Source organism: Ascidiella aspersa, chromosome 4 (assembly GCF_963924565.1).
Source record: "Ascidiella aspersa chromosome 4, kaAscAspe10.2, whole genome shotgun sequence".
In the NCBI taxonomy this organism is placed as follows: Eukaryota; Metazoa; Chordata; class Ascidiacea; order Phlebobranchia; family Ascidiidae; genus Ascidiella; species Ascidiella aspersa.
In genome coordinates this window covers 8048806-8075393 of record NC_139450.1, presented here as the reverse complement: position 1 = coordinate 8075393, position 26588 = coordinate 8048806, and the positions used below count along the sequence as shown (strand labels likewise).

The 26588-nt window shown below is 38.4% G+C and overlaps 1 protein-coding gene across 1 annotated transcript; it reads right to left on the bottom strand.

The window, feature by feature from the left end:
* Positions 1 to 10560: 10560 nt before the first annotated feature.
* On the bottom strand, positions 10561 to 20062 carry LOC146146966 (uncharacterized). Its single transcript, XM_083388575.1, has 9 exons — positions 19908 to 20062; positions 18772 to 19050; positions 18228 to 18311; positions 17383 to 17502; positions 16025 to 16147; positions 15543 to 15744; positions 14439 to 14637; positions 12819 to 12954; positions 10561 to 12317 (listed from the first exon to the last, which is right to left on the bottom strand). Exons 1-9 carry the CDS (start codon positions 20032 to 20034, stop codon positions 10675 to 10677), a joined length of 2913 nt encoding a protein of 970 aa, XP_083244701.1. The 5' UTR covers positions 20035 to 20062; the 3' UTR covers positions 10561 to 10674.
* Positions 20063 to 26588: the final 6526 nt, after the last annotated feature.

Below are 26588 nucleotides of genomic sequence, written 5' to 3'. Positions count from 1 at the left end.
TTCAAACAAGGGATGGTTGAGAATAGAGCAAGGGAAGGTTGGCGAGTCTGTACACACGCGCGTGCGGCTTCGTTTACCCCTGCTTCCAGCACCCACAGCGCACCGACTCCAGGCGCTCCAAGCCCCGTAGGTGGGACATGGTCCTGTGTTGCACTCTCGCGACTGGCTCTCCGACCCGGTGCAGCCTTTACCATCTGGAAGACAGTTCCTCGACCTGGTCTCCAGTCCACCGCCGCACTTGGCGCTGCAACCTCCCCAGTTGCTGTAGTTTCCCCAGTAGGGGCACGCAAATTCGTTGCACACCTCGGTTTGTTCCGTTTCGCCGTAACACTCCTCGCCGAACTTTTGAATGCAGTCTCTGCTTCGCTTTCTCGTGCCTCCAGTGCCGCAGCTTTGACTACAATCGCTCCACTTTTTCCAGGGGCCGTGGTAAGCCGCCACCCCTGACGATTGGCTCCTTACGCTCACTCGCGGAATGTAGCAGTACTGTTTCTTGCAGCAGCCGGCGAACGAACCTTGCAGAGGGCTTGCCCCAAGATAGCTGTACTGGCGGTAAGGACACGGAGGCTCAAACAGGTTCGGAATTTGCAAGAAGGGATTGCCGTAAGGCGACGACGGGGTAGGTTGTCTCAGTAGATCTAAGAAGGGATTGCCCGCTGGGCTGGAAGGTGCCAGGCCAAACACGTTGGTGCAGCCGGGTAAATAAAGAAAACCCTGGGTAACCTGCCGCTTCTTTCGGCCTAAGTTAAACAACGGGTTGTAGGGACTTGGAGAGCACTGCTGAGTGTTCTTAAACCGTTCCAGGCATTCCTTCCAGTTGTCCGCTCTGCACTCACCGTTCTGGACTCCGTTCCAGAAGGCGTTTTTCACGTTGACCGGCACCAAGTTGCTTTTAGCAATCTCGCATAGGAGAGCCTGGAGTTTTGCGGCGTCAATGGAAGGGTCGACAACGCACCCGGCCCTCCTGCAGTTGTGGTAGCTGGTGAGCACGCTTTCGGCAGATCCGGTGATGTCCAAGGGAAGACAGGGTTGCTGGCCGTATATGTCGCGTCCGATCGGCGCGTTTATGTTCCTGTAAGGGTCGCTGCCCGATCGCACCTTGATCTGTGTGTAGTCGGGCGGGTAGTAGCAGGTGACACCTTGGAAGCAGCCGCCCAGCATTTTGCAAGTCGTCATCGTCATACCTTATAAGGAACAAAGTATTATCGGTTAGAATATTGTTTAGCTAGATTTGAAGAAACCATAATTCTGTAAAGGTACACCAAGGATACAAATTATCACTTTAACTTTCTAGTTGAAAGTCTGTCCGTCTATTTTTCTTTAATTATTTCAGTAGGCATTCAAGTTGCCAGGAAAGTTTGGTTTTCATGCCAAGTTATAATAGTTTGATGGCTGTAGGCGGCGAATCACTTTGGGTTTCTCAAGTATTATAGTTTGTAGAATACCGAAAAGTGAGTATGCGTGCACTCAGTAACTTTGACACTATTTTAACATTAATCCACATCTATACTTAAAAAAGCTGTTGAACGTGTGGAATTCCTTTGTGTCAAAAATATGAAGGAAAAAAATAGATTCAATTTAACCCTAAGTCGTCATTTTTAATGATATTTTGCAACAAAGGTCTTTGATGCGAGTTGAGTTCAAAGGTAAATGGCCTAATACAGCGGTCGAGAGCAAACTACAAACCCACCTTCCCACCCAAGTTGCTTTGAGTAGGCTCCAAAATATTGCAGCACGCTTAGGCCGCCGCAGCAGTTGTCGTCAAATAAGCTTGGGTTTTGTTGAAGAAAGCAGTTGGTGTAGAGACCGTTCCATTGTTTGGCAACCTAAAACACACCATTTATCAAACGGCAACAGATTTTTAGGTAACTCGTAGATGTTTGAACTGTGAGTATAGTTTTTACAAGGATTTTTAACAAATGACTAAAGTTGTTGGATAACGCCAGTCGGTCTACTATTTTTTAATTTTTTGTTTTTATTGTCGCTTTTTTTAAATAGAACTATTGCATTCTTCAAGAAAGCATCTGGACGTCATATTTAAAGTATGTACCGCCACTATTTTATTCAAAGTATAAAAAAATTAACGTATTGCAAAGCATGCTCCATGACATTCAAGTTAAAAAAAAAAATACGAACTGCTGTTAGTGTATTTTACGTGTGTTACTTCCAAAACAAAACACTTTACAGGGTAGTTTTAAAAATAATTAAGAGGTTAGCTTATTTCACTGGACAGCAAAATTCATCGTTCCGTAATTTTGATTTTAAATGTGTATTTATTATTATTATTCTAGTGTTGTATATTATTACTCGGCCTAACTTACTTTTTATTGGGAATTGAAATGTAACAAGTCATATTAGGGCTAACGACACCTACAAGGATGAGAACCACTATTTAAATATTCGTAGCGTCTATACTGTACGAATACCCGAAAATCAGGGAATCCTTATTGCCAGTCGCTATAACCAAAAGTTTAGTAGAATTTAAGATCATAAAAATCTCTTATACTGTAACGGTTCTCATAAATTTATAAAAGGACAAGTCACGTTGATAGCGATGATAATAATTTTCACCAACAACGTTAAGTCGTAAACCAATAAACTTAATCACGAAATCAATCGGTGACAACGGTTTAAAAATATCAGAAATAACCCGAATGGCCAGCGATGTTTAGGCCTTAAGTTATCCAATCCTTTTTGAAAAAAAATTGATGGACCCTAGGCTACACTAAACATTCTTATTCAAAAACACATTTTTATGAATCAGTACGGCCATAAAGTTATCCGGTACATTTTGAAATAGAAAAGCGCTAAACGACCACCACTTGGGTTTGGGTATCGGCCTCGATCCGATATTATCGTGCAACCCTATTTGATAACACAGCTCCAAAGATAAAAAAAAAAAACGAACAACTTACGGCAGCGACTGCTTTTTGTGCCTTCTCGGCGAATCGCTTGTGTCTGATAACGAGGTGGCACACTGGCACGCCGGGCAAGATGCCGGAACCCAGCTTGGCTCGCATTTGGGAAAGTTCGACGTCGAAGTAGCAGCCGGGTCGGCTGTGGCACGCGAAGCGGTTTAACTCGAGAGATGGGTCGTTCGGCGAGCAACTTATCCTGGAAGTTACGAAGCACAGTGGATGAATTAATTGAAGCTTGAATCCTATACCGTAATGGATGAAAGCCATTAATAGAAACACACAGCTCCTCTGGCAATTATATTTCTTCTCCAACGTGTCGGCAACCTATTAAAGTCGCCTTCGTCAGAGTGTGACGTCATTGCAAACACAAAGGAAAAAAATGAAAGAAAAAACACAAGCATCTACACGATATTTTCAACGTTTCGGCAACCTATTTTTAGGCAATAATGGAAAGGTCAACATATGCTACTTCTGTAATGTCTTTGGTATATAATTTATGTTTATTCTGAAAGATTAATATATATTGTTTAGCCTGTCGTGTCTTGGTAACTGTAATTTGTGTCTACTTTGCGTATTTTTTTTTCTTTAATTTTTACCTGATGAATTACGCGAAAAGCTCCTCAAGAGTTTTATACAATTTGTCGTTAAGACTGTCACCTGATATCCAGCTTTTGAATAGGACAAGTATAGTTATCAACAAAAATCGGTGTATTTGGGTAAATTTATCTTTAAAGCAAATCATTAGGAGGGTTTCGTCATGACAAGGCCGGTTATCTTTCCTGGTATGTATGTGTATATGTTGAACCAACCTGAAACAGTAGGGTATGTCAAAAGGTGGCTGCAGAAGAGTCCATATATTCGGGTTCTGTGCGTTGATGTTACAGTTGTCTGGAAACGTTGGGGCTTGTGGGAAGGGGAGGGGAAATCCCGGGGGGTAAGGACCGGGGTTTGGGACCCCTGGCGGTGGGTATGGACCACCGAGAACTGCAAAAAAATGAAGTTATTTATCTGACTTTGCCGAAAAGCTTCTGTTGATTGGTGTTATTATACGTGATGATTTTTCGCTGCATTCTAAAACTTTCAAACAACTGTGCATATTTCGACGCAGGGTTTAACGCGTTACGGTTGTTTGCTGCATATAATAAAACAATTCTGTCATCTATCAAGATGGATATGACAATCTTGATACGCTGTGAGTATGGTTGACACAAATGGTCGATTTTGGGGAGTAGTAATGATAATGATATGGGATGCTATTTTTGATTGAAGAATGCCAAAACTGTAATGTCAGCTTTAAAAATGACCGCTTTTACGGGAAACTTTAAATGCAAGGTGTTACCAATTTTTTAGGATTTGTTTTGCTCATTTTTGTATTAATATTTTACTTTTTTTAAATATAACCTGAAAGTTCTTGGAAAAAACTGTATGAGTTTAACAAGCACTGCTTTAGCTATTCACATGTAGGCTACCATATTACCTCCGATATAACTGTTGGAACGGCTTGTTTTTTTTTTTAAATGCCTGTTTTCGTACGATACAAAATATATTTGAACAATTAAAATTCGGCTTTTATAGAAATACTTTCCAATGGTATAAACCCCGGACGACAATTTATTTTATACCGCGCCGAGTTTGGGCTTGTTACCCAGAGCAGCGTTCAAATAATTGTTAAATCAACGCACGTTATTTGAGTTAGGTTGTGGGTTAGCGATTTGGTTCAGGCGCGGGGTCAAGTATTATTATATTTATTCTCCGAATTGGCAATGTCCACTGGTTTCGCTATACCTAATAAAAAGAGGTAGGATTCTAGACCAGCGCCAAAACCATCGGCAAAAATCAAAACTTTTGATCTGAAAATGTAATAAACACGTCGTAACGCTTTTACGAGAAATAAATGCGCAATGGTGCTATTGTGCGTTACTCATTACTCTAAATTTAGAAATCCAGGGAAACTTTCCCATCGGTACAACTGACTTGTATATTACTTTTATGAGTAATAAATTGCCACCCACTGTTAAAGTTTCTCCCTTCGACGACCTCTTTGAAATCGCTGAGGAAGTTGTCTTGTCCATTTTTCACTGGTGGAGTTTCCTTAACTAAAAGTAATATTCCGTTAGCCAAAAATATATAACCTTACGTAAAAAAAATCAAAAAGACATGAATTATAATTCTTTTAAAACCTAATGACGGCGTCTACATTTAAAACAACATGTTAATTAGTAAAATTAGAATCAATAAACGCTTACATATTTGACCAACAATATTCTCGTTATGAAAACAAACGAAATACAATTAAATCCTTAATTGTAGTGTTTTTTGATAACTAAATAAAACAAACAATACGACAAATATATATTTACGTCGCAAAATCAAACTAATTTTAACGAAAACGCCTAAATGATTTTGTTTTGTTTATAACATATTAAACACAAAATATAAAAAACACTGTTTACGTTACAAAATCAGACATAATAACATAAAAAAGTTTGAAAATTGTTTTGTTATGTTTATGAAATAAGTAAAACAGAATATTAAAATAACAAAATCTGCACGTTTAACTGCTATAGATGCAACCTAATCAGTAACAAGATAGTGTTCGCAGGGTAATGTATGCGGTTTCACTTTTTTATCGGGCAAACTTACAAAGCTTTTTGTGACAGAAGTTGTTCTTCCATGTGCAGTAGGATACTTCGTTGCAGTCTTGTTCTTTAACTATTGCCTGTGCACCATCCTCGTCACACGGACTTACACAGGACACCTGTGCGGCTGCGACAGATTAAGGAATAATGTTACCTTAACGCAGTGTTTCTAAAACTCAGTGTCCCAACTTTAACGTTTCAAGTTCTGTTATATACCTTCGTTTAGGATTCCATCAGCCAAGACGTTTTCTAGTAGGCATCCGTCTTTTGAAACATCGACATTTGAAGGAATCTGTTCAGTACCTGGGGGAATTGTAACCAGAATACTTTACATCTTAGTAAAGAGCGGACCTATTTGGAAGCTAAATGCTTCCGCGATTGGGAAACTTAAACGTTCATAGATAAACAGAATGTCTTTCCTCGGTTGATTCTGTTTGACAAGTATTTTAAAATAATTTCACTATTGGAACACACAGTAATGTCACAAACAAGTGAAACTTGTGGTACTACTTGAATTTACATGATTTACATAACGAAATTCAAGGGAAGTTTTATTTATATAAATATAGATGAAATACTAATATTCTATCAGAATATTCACTATGATAGGATTTGTATTGTATCTTGATAATGAATCTATAATCTAAAAAGGTCGAGTCAATCGACATCATCTTGATATAGACATTTCGGTGCGAACTTGACTTTAACTAATGATGATGATGTGTACCGTATGAATCAAAACTCCTTTTAAAGATGATGTCAATTTACTTGACCTTTTCAGCTTGAAGATCTATTCACAACCTGAAGTGGTTTACCTGTAAGGGCGAGAAGATTTTTTTGATTTTAGAGATTTAGTTTGACATGGATAAATACTTCAAGTTAATTATAACCGTACCAGCGACCCCATAAATTTTGCCCGAACCCCAGTTTGGTAATCTCCGGTCTGTAATATTACGTTTCGCTTACCTTTCTGACAACAGAGCCGGACTTGGTAATCTTCGCAGTCGTTTCCGTTGCAAATGAAGCCCTCGGCCAGGTTCAGAGTGAACTTCACCTTGTTTCCCAAGTCGGGGGGGACCTGACCTTCGATGGACTGCGCCTCGAGATCGCTGGGTGTCGGGCAAAATTTGCTACCAAAAGCCCTGAACAAGTTGTCCCTTGTTTCGTAGTCCCCCAGTCCGATGCTTGGCACGTCAACGCTTAGCCATTCACTCCAAACGTGGTTCGCTTCACTGCCGCATCCGGCTATAGATGAAGATGGAAACAGGTTAACAACCCCAAACACATCCACACTATTAGTTGAAATGGACGTTTACGTCAATATGTGCTTCTTTTACACTAATAATAACATAAGTAAAAAAATAAAAATAAAAAAAAACTCGGAGCTTTTTTCGGTTTTATCTTTACTTTTTTTACTCTGATAACAAAGTTACGCTTAAACATTAAAAAATAAAAGTATATGCCAATTTTGTCGAATCGAATTTTTTTCACTAAATTGCTCCAAACCCCAATTAGTAATTTAAATTGAATATTGTGAATTATAAAAAAAAGTACACTGGTATATTTAAAAATATATAACAAGCAAATATATTCAATTTAATTGACTGACTTATATTTTATGGAATTAGAGCTTTCAGATTAATATTAATTTTAACTCAGATATTGTTTTGCCGGTAAGAAAGCAGTACAGTAGAATTGTAAGTATAGACGCCAGTCTTTTGCGCAATAAATTTGGGCCAGTTGAAAGTTGTCAAAGCAGAGTTGGAACAGAACGGACACTTACCGACTTGCTTCTGAATGACCGTAAAGGAAATCAAGGCAAACAGCAAATCTCGCAGTCGCAGCATCTGAAACAAAGTTAATGTAAAAGTAAGTACAAGACACAAGGCAAGGACAAACATAGGTGGTTTCAGGATTATATTAAATACGCGTGTATATGTAATAACCATAGGTCCCTCATAAAGCCTTTCTGACCAACGATAACACCAAAACATGAAATATTTTATTTAGTGTTTATGTGAGAGCCTAACGATATAAGTCGATCTATACTACAGGCCCTTGTTAGGCCGACCAATCTCGATCAGGCTTTTCAAAACAACCCAACGTAAAATATACAGCAAACCGACATCATTTCGTTCAGCGAAAAATCGAAAAAAAGTAAGAGCTTGCCTTGCGAGTTGTTCCAACTGTTTCGAACCGTCCAAGTCGCGCCGAATCCAGTTGCAAGGGCCAAGAGCGGCCGTGTGGGTTTATATCCGGGCCTCGTCCCTCGCGGCTACGATTAGCGGGTGCTTTTTGCTCAGGGCCGATCCGGTAAACAACGCAATAGAACGTTCTCACTTGACACGCCACGACAGATGACAAGGTTTGAGGGCGTTGTCCCAGAAAGGTTGTTTTGTCGTTTGCGCCGTTTTAGCGATACTTCAAACGCTTCTTGGCATTGATTGTTTATTCCATGTTTGAAGTACTCGAATCAGTGGTTCTCGAACTTTTTTTTTAACTTACCGACAGCTGAGAAAATGAATACAAATCGCGCCACACTTTCTGCAAAGTGCAATTAGAATTGACCAACCAACGATACTTGGGCGAAAAAGATGTTTTCCGATAAAATTAAAAAATCAGGGTACCCTAAGGGATTTCTTGAGAAACAATGCCACTGGTGCACCGTGGTACACAGTTTAATAAATAACTACTTTACTTGCCTTCAATTGAAATTCAAAATTTAAACAACAGTTTATTACTTTATGCTCTTTATTGATCAAAGATAGCATTTCATATCAATCTAAAAATAACCCAATAAAAGTTATCAGTTATGAAATTAGGCTTTTCATTGTTGTACCATTTGTTCAAAAATCGATTTGATGCCGAATAAAATGATAATTTCTTTAAACTTGCACACTAAGATATCTTTTCAGACCTAATAGAACTGGTGCGCCGTGGTACACAATTTGAGAAACGGTGATTTAGTCAGTGGTTTGTAATCTGTTTAGAGTCGTTATCTTGGGGGAATTTGATTGATTTTATAAGGAAAAAAAATGTGAATTGCAAATAATTTGAAAATCTGCCTTCAAAGGAAAGATCAACATAAAACGGTTGAAAAGCCGGATGTTACTCTATATGCTTTTCAGTGGTGAAAGATAGCATTTCATATCATTACAAAATTATTCAACCTTTGTAAAATGACTAAATTACCTCTTAGTGTAAATTACCTATGCATAAGAACCTCATACTTTGTCGAAATCATTATTATATAGGTGGATGCATAGCTTTGATGTGCAAATCGATAATGAATAATCCACTCAGTTCAATATCGCAGTGAAATTTTAGGCAAAAAATCTCCTAAAACAAAAAAATCGGCAGCGGAATCGCTTTAATACTCCAGTTCACAAAGTGCGATGTCATCCAATTGATTTTGTCAATTGAACACAGTAAAAAGTGAGCAAGTTTTTATGCCGCACCTAAAATTGATCGTCTACTATAGCCAAACTCGAAACAATGTGCTGTGAAATGCCATAAATGCGACAAGAAAGATGATTTGAACTCTATTTTCTTTATAAAATGCTATGAAGCCAGCTTTATCTAGCTAGGAATACATTTCTAACCAAAACCAACGGTGTGACTAGTATGTGCTTAAACAGGCAAAAAGATGGAATAAAAAAATTAAAACGTACTTTTTCCCAGGATATTTTGGCTAAAATTTGCTTTAGCGCAGAGAGGGAAACTATAGTTTCTGTTATTAACATACTTATTTAAAGGATAGAAATCGCTGCGTTGAACGGGAAATCATGGATAAAAAAAACTATTTTAATTTGGTATCGGGGCGGCTTCCACCTTAGTATTGGACAGGTGATACTTGCACTTGGTATCGAGTATCGGCTACAATCCTAAATTATAGAAAAAGTAGTAGTTAGCATCAGTGTTTAATGACTTAAGTCGATGACTTGTCTTAAAAACACTTAAGTCACTTTTTGCTTGTTATATGTTGTTTTTTGATTATTTTTCGGTTGAGTTATTAATCATATTCGGCAAGGTTTACTAATTTTATTAAATTATTGTTTTATGTTTATATCAGTGATTTGACTTGGAGTTGATTGCGCTAATAATGATTTGACTGTGACTCGACTTGGGCAACTTTGATTGGGCTTGACATGTTATTGTTTGCTTTTTACTTATACTTATTGTTTTGTTTTTTACTTAGACTGTTATTGTTTTGTTTTTTTACTTAGACTTAACTTGACTGGGAATTAAGTCTTTTTAAAATGACTTGTTTACAACACCGGCAAGCACTTCGCATGCATTGCAATGTGATGAGCGTTGCTCGTGTAATCTTAAACTCCTATTACAACCTAATGGCAGTTAATTAGGGGATTATGAACATCAGTCGACCTTGTCCTAAAAATAACCAGGTTGTTGACGGTAAGGTGACCGGACAAAGTTCGGTTGCACAAGGGCGTCATTAGCACGTCACTTGTTACAAGCTTAATGTAAGAACACAAACACATGGTCGATGTGCACACGGCCCGTGCCATTCCACACCGCCGCGTTGAGTTAACAAAATATTTCCTTTTTTTGGAGCTGAGTTTCAAAACCGCTATGTCAGTGGCTCGTTTATGTTTCGTGATTTTGACAAGGAAAACTGAACCATGTCAACAAAGCAATTGTCGTCGCCCCTTGTCTTAATTGAGAACAGATTTTGTCCTTTCTTGTTATTCTGCGTCTGGCACTCTATTGAGTAGCAAGTTTTAATAATAGCATTTTAATACAGCTGAAGCGATTTTCCACCTTACGTGTAAAACAATGTTTATTTTGGTTTTTATATTCCAATTATCTCGCATACCAATAAATTGTTTTTTGTTAAGATAGACATACATACAAATACTTGTACAACAAGTGTGATCTAGCCCTTTCGAGGTCGTCGTTGTTTTTAGATACTTATAAAATAACGTTTAAAAACGAGAGATATCGTAAATTCTATATTCCCATTGTTAAACACACGTAACACAAATGCTGCAAAAAGCTTTATTTACAATGCATGGCAAACAGAAAACAAAGAACGAGAACTACACCGGCTTTGGGAAAAACATTGGTCTGTTGGTTTCGATTACACAGGAACTAAGTTATTTACCAAGATTAGAACCAGGATAGTAACATTTGGAGTTCGAGTTCCAATATTGGTCGTATAAGTCATTACAACGTACATAGCTCACATAGGGAGCAGGGCAGTGGGGCCCGTTACACTGCTCAAATTTTTCCGGTCCGAGACATAAATTACACGAGCAAGTTTGAACGATTTTCCTGCAGTTGTTATACTGGCCCCGGCATACTCCGTTAAACCGCTTCTTTACGCAGTAAACCGTGCACTTCTTTTCCTCTCTCAACGGGAGGTTGAGTGTGGCGCAGGGAAAGTCGCCCGGTTGGCAAGTGCGCGTTCTAACTTTCACGCCCGTGCCAATTTTGACACTGCACGAACTGTAGGGGGTCCACTGGGTGTAAGTGGGACAGCTGCCCTGGTTGCAGTCGACGGAGTCGGTTGGGGAGCCCGTGCAGCCTTTTCCGGCCGGGAGGCACTGTCTGGTTCTCGTTTTCTTGCCTCCCCCGCAAGGTTTGGTGCAGCCCCCCCAGGGGCCGTAATTTCCCCAAACGGGACACTCCTGGTTATTGCACGCCTCGACCTCCTCTTCCTCATCGTCGCCTGCGCAGCTTTCTCCGGTCTGCTTGACGCATTTCCGCGATCGCTTACGCGTGCCGCCCTTGCCGCACGACACGCTGCATTCGCCCCACTTCCTCCACCGGCCGTAGTAGGCAGCCACACCGGACGTCTCGCTGCGCACGCGCACTCTTGGCACATAGCAGTAATGCTGTTGACAGCAACCCTTGAACGAGCCTCTCAACGGAGAAAGGCCTGGAAAGTTGTACGGGTGGTAGGGACACCTTGGCTTGTAGGACAAGTTTGGGGGATAATATATAGGGTATTGGCTGCCGGGGGCTTGGTATTGGCTGCCAGGGGCTTGGTATTGGCTGCCAGGGGCTTGGTATTGGCTGCCAGGGGCTTGGTATTGGCTTTGGGGTGGTGGGTTTTGGTTATTCAACCCATATGACCGCGGAGTGTTGGCTGGAACTTGGCTTGGATTGACAGACGCAGATAAACCGGCAATGTTGAAACCGAAGTAGTTTCTGTCATTACATCCGCGAAGCAAAGGAGTGATCTGCCTTTTCTTTCGGGTGAGCTCGAGGCTGTATGGCAGGGAAGGAAGGTTGGGGATGTTGGGATAGTTGGGTAGGTTGGGGATGTTGGGATAGTTGGGTAGGTTGGGGATGTTGGGATAGTTGGGAAAGTTGGGATATGGCAGGCAGAGCTGATTATTCTTTAGCTTATCCAAGTACGCCTGCCAGTTGTCTGGTCTGACGTCGCCGGACAAAACGCCGTTCCAGAACTGCGTTTTAAGGAGGGGCGGCACCACAGAGCTGAGCGCGATCTTGCAAAACTGCTCCTCGATTTTCTTGTCGTTAAAGTAAGGGTCAATGGCGCATCCGGCGCGCCTGCAGTTGTGATAGCTGCTGAGGATGTTCTGAGGTTTTCCATTGATGTCGAACGGATAGCAGGGCTGCTGGCCATAAATGTCTCGCCCGGTCGGTGTGGTAACGCTTCTATGAGGGTCGCTGCCGGAACGGACCTTGATGTTATTGTAGTCGGGCGGGTAGTAGCATGTGGCGCCCGAGAAACAACCGCCCAGTATACTGCACGTCCACTTCGACAAGCCTGTGACACGCATCAACTTGGTGAGTTTATAGTGTAGTACACTTTTAAATGGCTATTCTTGAAAGTTTTTAACCAGGACAAATATGTCTGTGACATGCATTTGGTGAGTTTGTACAATTTAAAGCAGGTATTCCCAAACCTTTTTTAAACCTGGGACCATTTGTTTTCGAACACATTGCCCGGGCCCTACCAAAAGGATAACAAGAGTACAACAATTGGTGGTATCTTTAAGGAATGTAGCGTTAAGAAACGTGTTTTGCAACACTTCAACTCAATGACGACGCAATTATAGAAGGGCATTTTCATCATTAGACCGTAAATCTCATGTCTGACCATAATGTTGCCAGGCCAGAAAGAAGTGTAGATAGAATTTTGTGATGGAATAAACATTTATCTAAAACTTTCTCGAATTCCCACCTTTTTCTACTTAGACTTTGGCATTCATTCTACGCCGAACTCAATCTAGAGCCATTCTCTAATCAAGTTAGATTTGAAACTTACCACCCCAGCCAAGTTGCTTCGAGTGAACTCCAAAGTAACGCAAGACACTTAAGCCATCGCAACAGTTATCGTCGAAAATGCCGGGGTTTTGGCTGATAAAGCAGTTGGTGTAGAGACCGTTCCAAGGCTTTCCTCCCTGTGAAAGTTTGAACGTTAAAGCTTTTGCTATTATATTTTGTACAGTACAGTTGGCCACAGGAAATACCCCATCAGATGTTTTCAATAGCTAATTTACACATGTCTAACAAAATACCTTATGGCGTAAACATGTGAATAATAACCTGCGTTTTCTAGCAGAGTTTATCAACATCAGGGAATACTACTGTTTTTGCAATCAATAAATTTAACATTTAAACTTTGTGGAATTTATACAAGTTATCTGAAATGTGTTTAGGATTCTATGCATCTAGGCACAGTCTAGGTATCTTAAATGTAATGTAAAATTTATTGTTAAGAAAAATGTTGTTCCATGGAAGTTTTTTATTTATTTTGGTTTAACCTAAAAGTAACTGAAAGCTACCGTTTTGCTTATTGATAAAATTATTACAATTAATTTATGTGTGATTTTACAAGACATTCCTATCTATATATGACGGAAAAGACATTTGGTAATTAAACAAAGCTGGGTTTAATTCCCCGGTTTCACGAGTCGGGATTAAATCTCAGTTAACGACAAACCACCGTTTTTTAAAGAAATTCCGTTCTTACAGGGCTACAGTGTTATAATGATCTAATGTGCATATAAGTCACTGTTTTCATTTGACTTAGTTAACCTTAGCCTTTCGGGAAAATTATTTAACTTAATTTGGGTAATTTGGATAAAAACTTGTACTTTAGTCATTTACGCAAATGGCTTGCCAATATTTAAGTATTTTATTAAAAACGTTTTACCAAAATGAAGGTAATTACATCAAATATTAAAAGTAAAAATATTTACGTGCTATATTTTCTTCGTTTTTTATGTTTGCAATGCGAAATATTGTTCAGAATATATCTCGAGTTTATTTTATAATTTTTATCTCAATAATTTGACTTTGATTTGATTTACTATGAAAATGACTTTTAGTTGGGCTTGACTTATTTTGCAAATAACTTGGCTTCGACTGGGATTTTGCTATTTTTGCAAATAACTTGAATTGGTCTTAAGTTATTTTGCAAATGACTTAAACGAGACTTTTCAAAATGACCTATTTAGAACAAGAATGCGCAGTCGGAGTATATCTAGGTTTTAGGTGCAGTCGGTTTGATTAGTTCGGTTCGGACTCGAGAGTAAGACAACATAACACGGGTCCTGAGTCCGAGTCCGATGTTCGCCGTATAAAATTGGGAACCATTTAGGTCGCACACTGTAATTTGTAAATGTGGTATAACATAGTGGACTATTGAGATATATGACACTCCTATTAGTGGGTTGCTTTATATCAACCATATTCTAGGTACTAGGCCTATATGGTTGTAATACAGGTTGTTGAGTCGAAGTCCGGCACAAGACTAGACAAAGTCGGTTAACTTCAGGGATTTTTTCAGGAGGATTTTTTCGGTCGCAGTCAGACTGTAGTTGTTTTTAACCATGATTTATACAATCGTGATTGGATACAAACTAAACCAGCTTGAACTTACCGCGGCAGCCGCCTTTCGTGCCTTTCCTGCAAACTTTTTGTTTCGGATGACAAGCTGGCAAACCGGGACGCCTGGGAGAATGCTTTGCCCGGCCTTGACCCGAAGGCGGGAAAGCTCTACATCGAAGTAGCAACCTGGCTGGGCGTGGCATTTAAAGCGGTTCAACTCCAGAGAAGGGTCGCTCGGCGAACACGGAATCCTTGAAATTAGGCCAGGTTTAGAAACAGTTTAAAATGGGACAATAAACTTTGGAGCATATTGGCTGGAGGTGAAGCAGTTAGACGTAGACGAAACATCAAGCCCATACAGCGGTAGATATAGCATACTGTGCTTTTTAAATAAATACTGAGATAATTTTTGGAAAGTGTAGATGTAGAATGTATATCAAAGGCCGTACAAATGGCATATGTTGAAAATGAATAAAGTAATGTACAAAATATGCTTCCTATACTTCTGTGTGGGCTTTGGCATTCGTCCTATCTTTAACTCTCGCAGGTTTTGCTTTCATTGCATCACGCAATAGTTCTTAATCTTGAAAATTTTTTGCAATCTCGGAAATGGTACTAGGTCAGGTTTAGGTAGAAAATTAACCTTTTTATGTTTTTTAGGTTAGGTAGGATATTATTTCCGACTTCAAAGATAAAAATTAACTGGTATCGTGTCGTAGACTGCATATGTTTTTGGAAAATATGGCTGTCAGAGATTTTTAATAGTAGGTCACACCACACTTTTTACAACGTTCTTTTGAAACGGCAATGTACAAAAAAATTTGTAACAATTAATGTTAAATTTTGAGCCATTCTGTAAATCTAATTTTTAGTAAACCCCTGAAATTCGTTATATAGAGTTAGAAACTATGTTCAACTTCTAAAAGAATTAAAAATATGCTAACTTGTTGTCGTAGTGCTAGTTATGGGCTTTATCTTAGCTCCAGCCATTTTATGGGCTGCAATGAGTTAGTCTACAACTGGTAAAAGAAAATTTGGCGTTTATATTATCAAACACTTTAAAGAAATACTCTATTTTCATGAGCAAACCCCTTTCACCTCGTTCTTAAACCTAACTGACAAAGGTTTAATCTAAAATTAGCAACTACTGTTTTACCTGGAACAGTATGGAATATCAATTGGCGGGTCCAACAACTTCCAAATGTTAGGATTGGATGGGTTGATGTTGCAGTTGGAGGGAAACCTCGAAGGGGGTATGTAGGGGGGGTATTGCCCTTGTGGGGGGTATGGCCCTTGTGGAGGGTAGGGTAGTTGTGGAGGGAAGGGTCCTTGGGGAGGGTAAGGATTGGGACCACCGACTGTCAAAAGAGGTACCTTGGTTTATTTCAAAACAATGACCAGTTCCCGGCCTAATTTAGTCTCTAAACTAAACACACAATAACAATTTAACCAAATCAACTTAGTTAAAACAAACAAAAAAAGGTCGAGTGAATCGACATCATCTAATAAAGACGTTTAGATTATACGCGATCGTGTCACAATTGTTTAATGTGATATAATTAACTGTTTGTGCTTCGATATTCGTTTTCAAGCTAAATTACAGATAGGTGAATATAGTGTATCTAAATATCAACTTACTCTGGTAGTTTCTCCCATCAATGCCTTCTCCTGTCGGTTCGACTGTAGTAGTTGTGTCTTGGCCTAACCCAGCAAGGAATGAGCTTCTGTCTTCCTCTTCATTTGATGGCGGGGTGTACGCAACTGTGGAACAGGATTGATTAACTTTGCTGCAATGGTCGGAGATTATAGTAAAACGTAGTAAGAATTGAAAGCTCATACAAAAGTGGATATCATTTTGAACGTACTTCTGTAAGGATTGATTGGGCTCTGCGATAAATTATCGGGAACAAAATGTAGAAAAATACAAAACAATCAGTCAACTTAAAGTTATTGAATGTTTGCGGCTAAGGATGTCCGACAATATCGGATCAAAAATAGTGTGTTAATAACTAAAGTAGTGAGTTATCATTTGAAGGTAACTAAGCAGTTAACGCTAGAGCTGTATTCCGATCGGAATTTCAAGTATCCGTATCGGATCAAAAATGTCAAGTTTCGGGCATTTCTATTTGTGACAGAGATTCACCTTCTGATCAAAGCTATAACTTCTACCATGACTTGATAAGTTGTAAATTAACGAATAAAGGCACTTAAGTCATAAAATCCACATGGGTATATATTTACATATCGAAATTCGGGCCTTAGGCCTACGGTACAGTAGTACTGGCCACAATATATGCTGACTCGTAATAATGTACAGGATGCCTTCCGAAAGGCTATTGCCTAATCAGTAAACCTAACCAGAATTGTGTAGCAGGCTGTGGTAAGGTTCGAACCTACGACCTGCGGTAAGGTTCGAACCCACGACCCCGACCCGGCTCATGGCTTTACACACTGGGCGACTACTGAGGCTCTGTGGGAGTTGGTTAAGAAACAACTATAGCACCGTTGCCAACTGATAAGGGCAACTTAGCATATTTACGCTGATAAAATGTTTAGCTGACTTGGTTAAAAGAACTTAGCTTATTTAACTGTATGTATATGACGTGATTTAATTACTAATTAAATGAACGTAGTTTTATGAACGAAATACCGGTTATCGAAATAAAATACAAGCATCGGACAAGCATCGGGTATTGGTACAAAAACAAGTAATGAACATCCATCCCAATTTTCCCAAAATATGGGATGACGGTAGCGCAACAAAACAAAAGTATTGGACATTCTACTTTATGCCAAAAGTATCGGATATCGTTTGTACAACAAAATACAAATATTAAACATCCAAACATTTCCCCAAAATTATCAGATATTGGTCCTGTCACAAAAAAAACAACAAGTATTAAACATCCCAACTTTTGCCCAAACTATCGGCTATCGGTTGCAGAACTAAATGCAAGTAACGGACTTAGTCGTCCGCCACTCGATCGAATACTTACAGTACTTTCCATGGCAGAATTCATCACTCCAGGTACAGTAGGTGACATTTCCACAGGCGCTCTCCGTCACGATTTGGTCGCCGGCCTCGTCACATGGACTAACACACGGGTTCTCGAGGACTAAAATAAATAAAATTAGGTTTTAAACTGTTGGTAACAAGTCATTTTTAAGTGACCTAAGTCACAGTCAAGCCGGTTGTAAAATAACTTAAGGCAAAGTTGAGTCTTTTGAATAAAAGCCACTTGTTAAGTACCAGTCCAAGTCATCAGTTGCTTAAGTCAAGTCCCAATCATATCAAACTTAGAGCTTAAGTAAACTACAGGTCCTTGTAATAAAAATAAAACATTAAACCTTTAAAATTGATGAACTCGTCCGATTATGGGAAATAACCCAACTAAAAATAACAAAAACGCAACGCATAGGAGGCAAATTGTTGTATACGCAGACTTACGTCAAGTCAGGTTAAGTCATTTAAAACAGTTACTATACGTGATTTGACTGAAGTCATTGCATACACGAGTGCGCGCTGGGCGAAAGGCGACAAGCTTAGTTTTCTTTTTTACGTTATAAAGCTGATAAGATAAATTTGTTATCGCGCTTTTTAACAGTGTATTTTTGCGTTCATGTGTTTAACCAAACCGAGTTATTTTTTTAGTTCAATGTAAAAAAACAAAAGTTTTCTTTCGCTACAACTGTAAATCTTTAATATTGCGTTAGAAAACAACGTGGATATATATTTTTACTTTAATTTCTCAATCGATTTAACGTTTACTGCACACTTTTGCATGTTCTAATTTCGGTTTTACAGTAACAAAGTTCCCCATGCTACTCAATGTATTCGTACCAGGGTCGAAAAGTCCGCTGGATAGAATTTCCTCCAAAAGACATCCATTGTAGTTGACATTAATCCCAGAGATGTCGGTCGACCCTGTAAAAGTTTAAAGGTTAGATTGTATTTTTCTTAGCCGCATAGTGAAAAAAAAACGAAAAACAGATCGACATAAAGTAAACAAATAAACAAGTCAATTTTTAACTTGAAAAAACACAAAATCTATTCGATAATTATTCAATTAAAAAGTGTCACATTAAAATTAAAAAAAAATCAAAATATTGAAAAACATGTTTCAAATGAATATAAACAAGCCATCAAGTCAATAAAAACCTAAAAAAGTTAATGATTTATTTAACTAGGAAAACACAAGTATATACAGTCAGATAAGGTTGTCTAGTCTTAGTCATCGACCCTTAAATGTAGAATAATAGGAAGAAATCGTCCATTACCTTATAAGAAAAACAGAAAAAATAACATCAAAAAACTCGTCGACATAAAAAAGCTCAAAAAGTCGACAACCACCCAAAACATGTAAAAAATAAACAACAATACTGACCTACTGGACAGCAGAGTATGATTTCATAGTCTGCGCACATCCCACCCTCCGGATTTTGGCAGATGAAGCCGGTTTCCACAGTCATAGTGATGCTGGAATCGCTAACGTTGGCGGCCACCTCGTCCACCTCCCTTCTGGCCTCAATCTTGGTGGGATGGGGGCAGAAGGCTCCACCAAAGCCCTTTCTGACGTTCTCCATTGTTTCGTAGTCTCCTAACCCGATGTTGGGCTTGTCCAAGTTGATCCAGTCACTCCAAACGTGGTCGGGATCGCAGGTGCCTGACCATGGCAAAGAAAATTGCGATTAAATATTGTAATACATCGCAAGAGGTAGAACCAGTGTTGTGAACAAGTCATTTTAAACTGAACTAAGGCCCAGTCAAGTCGTTTGTAAGTTAACTCAAGCCAATTCAATTGTTTTCAAATAATTAACAAGTCAAATACCAATCCAGGTAATCGGTTTCCCAAGTCGAGTTTTGGAAATTTATTCAGGATAAGGCGTATCTTGTTTTGATGCAGCGGTGCATTTATTTTTCACGGCTTCGCTTATTTTACGATGTCAATCGATTAAGTGCGCAGTTTTACTTTAAATTAGCAAAATGTTTCAATAACTGTCAAACTACGATAATAATCAAAACCAACTGCTAAACTTTTTGATTGATTAAAACTGAATTCTTGAGGCTACTGTGACGTGTGGGTTTCTATTGTTTTGACACGAAAGTATGGTTCACTAGTTTTTTGTCTATTTTAGCGTTGCGATTTCCGTGATTTTCAATAATCGATTTGAAAGGCAATTGTGTCGTAATATTTTTCGATGTCTAAAGGCAATTGGGGCTATGTTCGAGTTCAGGCATCGGGACTTATCAGGTTAATTAAAACACGACGGTTGTCACAAAATTGTCTAAGTCATCTAACCAAGGCTTATTTAAAACGGTACAGCTGCAATTATTTCGTGCTTTCTTTCCAAAACAAAAAAATGTGTACGGTCATACTTTGCTAAAAATATCTTAACAATTTTTTTTAAATGTCTAATATATTTATGAGATCAATGACTCCTAAATAGAACTTTAAAAGTGTAGCGACATTATCTTCGAATTTTGTCAATTATGTCAAAAATGAGAAAAAGTTCATCTTACCTCCAGGAGCAGCTCCTTGGGCCCGTGCTTGGGCTATAAGCAGCCCCAGTGCTAGTAAGACCAACTTCATTTTCTGCAAAAGAACAAACCGTTGCTTTACAATCGCAATTACCAACCAGAAATGCATAAACGTCACTTACTATTTAAACGATTATTAAAAAAAAGGAAAATACCAATATTAAACAACAATGTACGGAACAGAAATGGCGAAGCACTAACATCTGTAGAAAGAAACACTAATGGCCTTAATTTACCCCAAACCATTCACAAATCGCAAGGTCCAAAAATGGAACATATCTGCACAAGCGACATATTAGTTGAAAAAATGCTTAACTTTAGTATCGAATGGAGAGAGAGCTTAAAACTTTAGAGAGAGAGCTTAAACGTTATTAAATATCTCAAATTTTGTCAAGCCATTGCAAAAAATACCAATTCGTTTTTCTAAAACACGTTGCATCTCAAAGCCGCAACCGGTCTTAACCTTTTCCCAGCTTAATTAGGTGCCAATGCGGCAAGCAAACAAATATCGAAGAGCCGTCTGCGCCCCAAAATCTGACAAAAGACCAACTTACCTTTGCCTTCCGTCGAGACTGATTCGTGTTCTGAAATGCGCTCGTTTTATAGGGGTTCATCCGGGATTTTGCGCTTTTTTCCTCAGATATGCGCAAAGCGTGCGATAAATGCCGAGAAATGGTTTTTGCCCTTTCCGGGAAATACCTGAGCCGAGCCTTTGCCTCGTCTTGGCTGCTTTCGCCGAAGGCTTGGTCGGTCCAACCTTTTTCTCGATCTAGACGAGGTTCGCGGTATAACATTGTTCGGAGATTGAAATCACCTTTCGCAAAAATGCTGATGGCTGTTTTTTGCTTGATGTGTGTATAAAGTTTTGAGTTTTGTTATAGACATTTTTTGTCAAAAAAACGAAGTGTTATACGGGGATTTTGCAAAACGTTTGGTGTTTCGTTTTATTTTTACTTCGAGGCTTTCGAGCAAAATTCAAAGGTGTGGCTTTTTCAAAACTTTTTGGTATTTTCTGCAACTTAGAATGTAAAAGAGGACAACAATTATGCACAAGACATGAATACCTAAGAAGCTCTGAGTTAAACCGAACAAAGCTCATTATCATATTTAAAATAATAGAATGTCGACGCCATTGTCACAAACAATATTTTTTTTTCAATCCTGTAAACTGACATAAAACAAGAAAACAAATTTTATTTTCGGTTTAACTCCGATACATTCCTTTGTTATTCTCTGATCGGATGAAGTACGATTGTGCGAAAGCTCGTAAACTTAAAAATGCAAATTGTCTTTACAGTGTCACTTGTTGTATGTTATTTTCTAGGCTTTTAAAAATATCTAAAAAACAAATTTAAACAAAGACGGCTATCAACCAAGATATACGAAAATACTGGATGGGTTAGGGTTCAGAACAGTCTAAAGACAATTTCACGCTTTTATATGAAATTATTATCACATTCATTTGCAAAATGAGATATACTTTGACGAGATATTTAGACAAATATTCAAGTTTGCCTAAAAAATAACGCTAAACGAACAGCAAGATCCCTGAAACCAGCACTTGCAAGTGTCTAGCGCCGATCGCCATTAATGGTATGCAGCATCGCCTATGGCTAAGTGAGGTCAAGTTGGCACGGTCAATATTTCCACTAACTGTTTGTTGGCCAATTAGACGAATACCGGGTAGAGTGGCCATTACGGGTCAAAACGTTTAGCCGAAAGCAATTCTGAAAATTGATACCCATGCAAGCGCTATGAAATGGCCATGACAATTCCAAAAAATTACTCGGAAGTTATAAAGCAAGGCATTTCTAACAACATTTTACGTAAGCATTAAAAATGGCAATGACGAGTCAAAAAACTTGGCAGAATTTATCAAGAAAGTCATTTCGAAAAAATTTGACCAAAACCTTTTCAAATGGTTATAACATGTCAAAAAATTGGGAAGAGTTTAGCTGGAACAGCAATCATAATTTAAATCAACTAGCTTTTTCAAGTTCCTTATTGTTTAAGAAAATATACTCGGGAAAATATAAAGAAGAGAGCTTAAAAATGACCAAGAAGGAGATATGAACAAGGTTATAAATAACAATTGTTATGCATTCTTGTTTTTTTAAATTTATGGCAAGGTTTTCCCAAGCTGCTGTCATTTGGTCAAAATAATGCTCGACAGTTCACACTAACACTATAGAATTGTTTTTCGCTTAAAGTTATAGGAATATAAGGCCAAATCTTGTACAAGCTCAAGTCATGGGGAATATTTAAAATCAATTATACAGTATTAGTTTTAAAAGATTTTTTTCTAAGGAGTTTGCTTTCAAAGGTTGATTTCGCAGTATTACATAACGGTCTGCGACCAAACTCCGAAATACATCAAGTCAGGAATAAGCAAATCGAAAAAATAAAAGATTTAATCCAGTACATTGGGTGAATTTAGAAAATTTAGAAATTTTATTGGGTGAATTTAGAAATCTTCGTTAAGCTTTGCATTCCTAGTTCTTAGAGTTGTAATAAACTCCGGCAGAGATGCGCAGTTATTTAGCTATAAGAATTTTTATTTATATTTCGAAGAAATGCTGCTTTATGATCTAAACTTGATTATTAAATGAACATGTTGTTTTCGTTAAAGCAAATATTACAGAAGGGATGCTTGACAATATGGAATCGGAGCTGATCTACCCGATGCTAAGTGGTAGTATCGCTACGCGTCCGATACTAGGGTGACATCGGTATCGATTTATACAAAATTATTTTAAGTTTTTCAGCCATGGTTTGTGATTGAACTCTCATCATTAAAAAGTGATTTTATTATTTAACAGCATATTACCAATCAAATTTCCGAAAATCAAGAAACTGTTTTGCTTATTAACCAGGGAAACACAATGATTGTACGTTATGTGATAACTTTCGTTAGTAATGACGTCATTTGGTATTCGATCGGGGATAAACGTATCGGTTTTTGGAATAAAATACCCGGTTTCGCGGGAACACAGACAACATTATAATGACCCAGTTTAAAAGGGCAGTAAAGTTTATTTGTGAATGTCAAGTTAACTAGCTGCTGAACCGTCGATCTAGCCTACGTCATGGAAATTGCCGTTCGTGTGTCATGTTTTTGCAGTCTATGCCCTCGAGCACGGCGTTAGAACAGTGCTGGGTTGAGTGACAAGCTGAAGAAGGTACAACTTAAGGCCTCTCAACCTGCTTGACACCTTAAGAAGATTTCAGGTTGAGAATTACAAGTGTAAAAAGCCTGACCAACCTTGGGGCGAACAGGGATTTTTCTATACGATGCTGAATTATTTATAATTTTTTTTTAAAGTTTTGATACAAGAATGGCGCACCACAATTTTCTGTTACTCAAAAGGTTACGAGACCTTTACGGCTCAGACTAAATAGTTAAAAACAGCGTTACGAAACTTTACACTAACTAAAAAAAACTTCGGTGTGTTTTCAGTCAATGTAAAGACCATTTGAAAAACGACCGACGCCACACAGAATGTTGTTGTGTTTAAGAAACCAAAAGGCGCGTTAAAGCATATCAACAATAGAACTTGAAACTGATAAGAGTAATAACGAAAGTAAAGATTTTTTTGCAAGCCCGGATGCTATAAACGCTTTGCCTGAAATGCGGAAAAAATGGTTTGAGACTCACAAAAATATTTGTTTTACACGCAATGATTAGACAGACTTTGATGTGTTAAAAAAATGTTTTTGTACAATGTTTGAGCGCATAAAACTTGGCTGTATCAATAAAAAATATATTAGGAATGGAGTCGCATTTACAACAAAACGGGTGAAGTAATATGGGAGTGAAGCAATTTAAAACGCATGTATAAACGGCAATATTTCCACTTTTGCCCATTTTTTGGAACCGGTTTTCGACCGAAGGCTGGATCTCCTAATAAGGGACAAGCTTAATCATCACGGGCCTTGCCTTTTTTCTCTATCTTATCGGGCAGATTAAGATTGCAGGAGAGGCCGCTTTGCTGATAATCCAGAAGCGTCGACTGGCACAGGCGTCTCCGACCGTTGTTGACACTTGCAGCAGGCTCAGGGCCCCGCGGCGCTCGCGAAATTAGAGGTTATCGGGAATTTCCGTTTGCTGTAACACAAAACTTGTTAGGACGTTTCTCTTAAAAATGCGGCCTTTGTTCTGCATTAGAGCCTGATGCCTGCAGTTAGTACACTTTAAATAAACACCACAAACCAAGAAAGCAGCATCATCCAAGGTTGACAAAAGCTAAAGATTTATTCGAAGCGATGATAAAATGCTATATCTATACTTCTGCATGGGTTTTGACATTTATTTTAAGTCTAACTACAACAACCAGCTTTTAATATTTTCACAAAAAAAACTGCTTACTGTATGTTTTACATTCGTACCTAAAAACAATGAGAGGATTTGAAAAGGGATTTCAAAAGATTCCTGTTTGTTTTGCTTTTGGCCTACTTCTGCATTATGCAGTCATACCCAAATTTGTAAGTACGTTCTTGGTATAATCCTATACGCGAGTCACTTACTGCAGGCACGAATAGCGATTGCGGTATTACTTTACTTGGCATCGAGTATCGGCTTCGATCCGATACTATCGAATATTCCTAACCAGAAATAATAAATCTAGAATCCAAGTGATATTTTACGAATTAAGTATGATTGCTGGGTATGTAATTTTACGATGAGTGGCATGTTAAAATTGCAGCGCAATAACTGCTACCTATACTTTTAAGGATAATTGCCAAACTATTAATTTTAAGGCTGGTGAAATTCCCTTTAGTACCGAAGTCTCGTCGCCAGCAAATTCGTGAAATTCCGCTTTTGTTAATTTTGAAAGCAAGGTAACTATATAGCAAGCGAAGTGGCAATCTTAGCAAGTTCTCCGTAAAATACGAAAAAAGATTAAACGCGAGCCCGTAATTTAGCCAAATTCTGAAAACTTTCCAGCGATTATAGCTGTACATCCAAGTCATCGCCAGGTTCTCATTCAATTTATTGGTTTTACAAGAGCGTAGTTTTGTGAGCGGGCTGCTAGTTATTTAATCTTCCCAGCCGCTTTAGGATGATGCTGCACTTTTTTCTTAAGGATTGAAGATTTGCGCCGCGTAAGAAATTAGATCGATTACCAATCCAACATTATATACTACACCAACATTAATCAGATTTAATCATCTTAAAAAAATTATGTCTTTTAAACTTTCAAAATACACAGGCTACAAAAACTTCTGGCTTTGTAAACAGATCTTCCCAGCAAAAAAAAGCAAAAGTCGTTCCTGCGTTTATTTAATAAAGCTGTTGCAAATATCATACAGCGTATTGTCCTAGCTAAAGCCTTGTTACAAACAAACGTGAACTATACAAATACTATTAATCAAATATTATAAGAATATGCGCTTATAACAGCGATCTATCGACTAGCAGTCAATGTTTTAACTTCTATAGAATACTTTATCACTACATTTGGATATTTGGTATTTTAAGAAAATTGCCACTTTTTGTCGGGTTAATTTTCAGTGTCGTAGGTTAAATGCATCAGGTTGCCGCATTTCCTCGCTTTTCAAGAGAGGCTCAATAGTAGTGTAGCAGTGGTTCTTAACCTTTTATCCCTCGTGGCCCCCTTCAAAAGGCTTTTAATTCTCGTGGCCCCCCTTGATTATAAAAAATTAGCTAAAATTTGTGGCGGCATTAATATTTCTTCGGGGATGCTTTTTATCACGGTGATTTTTAAGTTTTGAAGGTAGTAATGACGCATTTGACATCACCACCGAGCAGCGCAGACACTGCGCACAATTATGGTCGTCTCGTCTAACTTTTGTGAAGCCAAAAGAGACGTGTAACTCTCGCACCATTTTTGAATTTTCGACATTTGATAACACAAAACCTTGTTTAAGCTTTGTGCAAAAACGAATTTTCAATAGTAAACCTCTGAAAGCATGTGCAATTCAACTTTTCTCTGGTTAAACGTTCCAAAGAAACACTACAAGTTTGAGTTTAACTAAAAAAATGGAAAATAGTGACATGGTTTTGCAATACCACGACATTGCTACAGACTTATGGTCGTGGCCCCCCAATGACAGCTCCGTGCCCCTCCAGCCCTTAGTACATAGAAAAGCAATCGTTGGATATCCTAATTTTGTCAGTTTTCTAATGGATATTATGCATTCAAGTCTTACATATGATCGGCTGCGTGTTCTTAAGTAATACAAATGGGTTACCTTCCACAATGACCAACAATTTCGCGTCCCACTCGAGAACATTTCGAGGCACAGATGTTGCAAATCACTGCTCAACGTGGATACGTTTTTGTCGACGTGAAAATAGGTAGAAATGCGTTAGCGTCATAGCAGTGTGACGTAAACATACGTCATTGAACCTGTTTGTAAGCCGACGAGCGTGATAACGCAAACACTACGCATGAAGGGCAAAGTAAAAAATAAATAATTTTGGGTGTTACACAATATTATTTCATATTTAGACTTGGTCGCTGTAAAAAAGCACTCACGTTATTCTTTACCATCGTTGTTAAAATGCCTTTAAACTTTTTGGTCCAGCTGCAAAAAACGCAGAGTTTCTACAAAATAGCCGGAATGCATGTTTTTTTCAAAAAAAAAAAAACAATTAAAATAACCTATACTGGTGTGGTTGACTACCTGGCGCACAAGGTT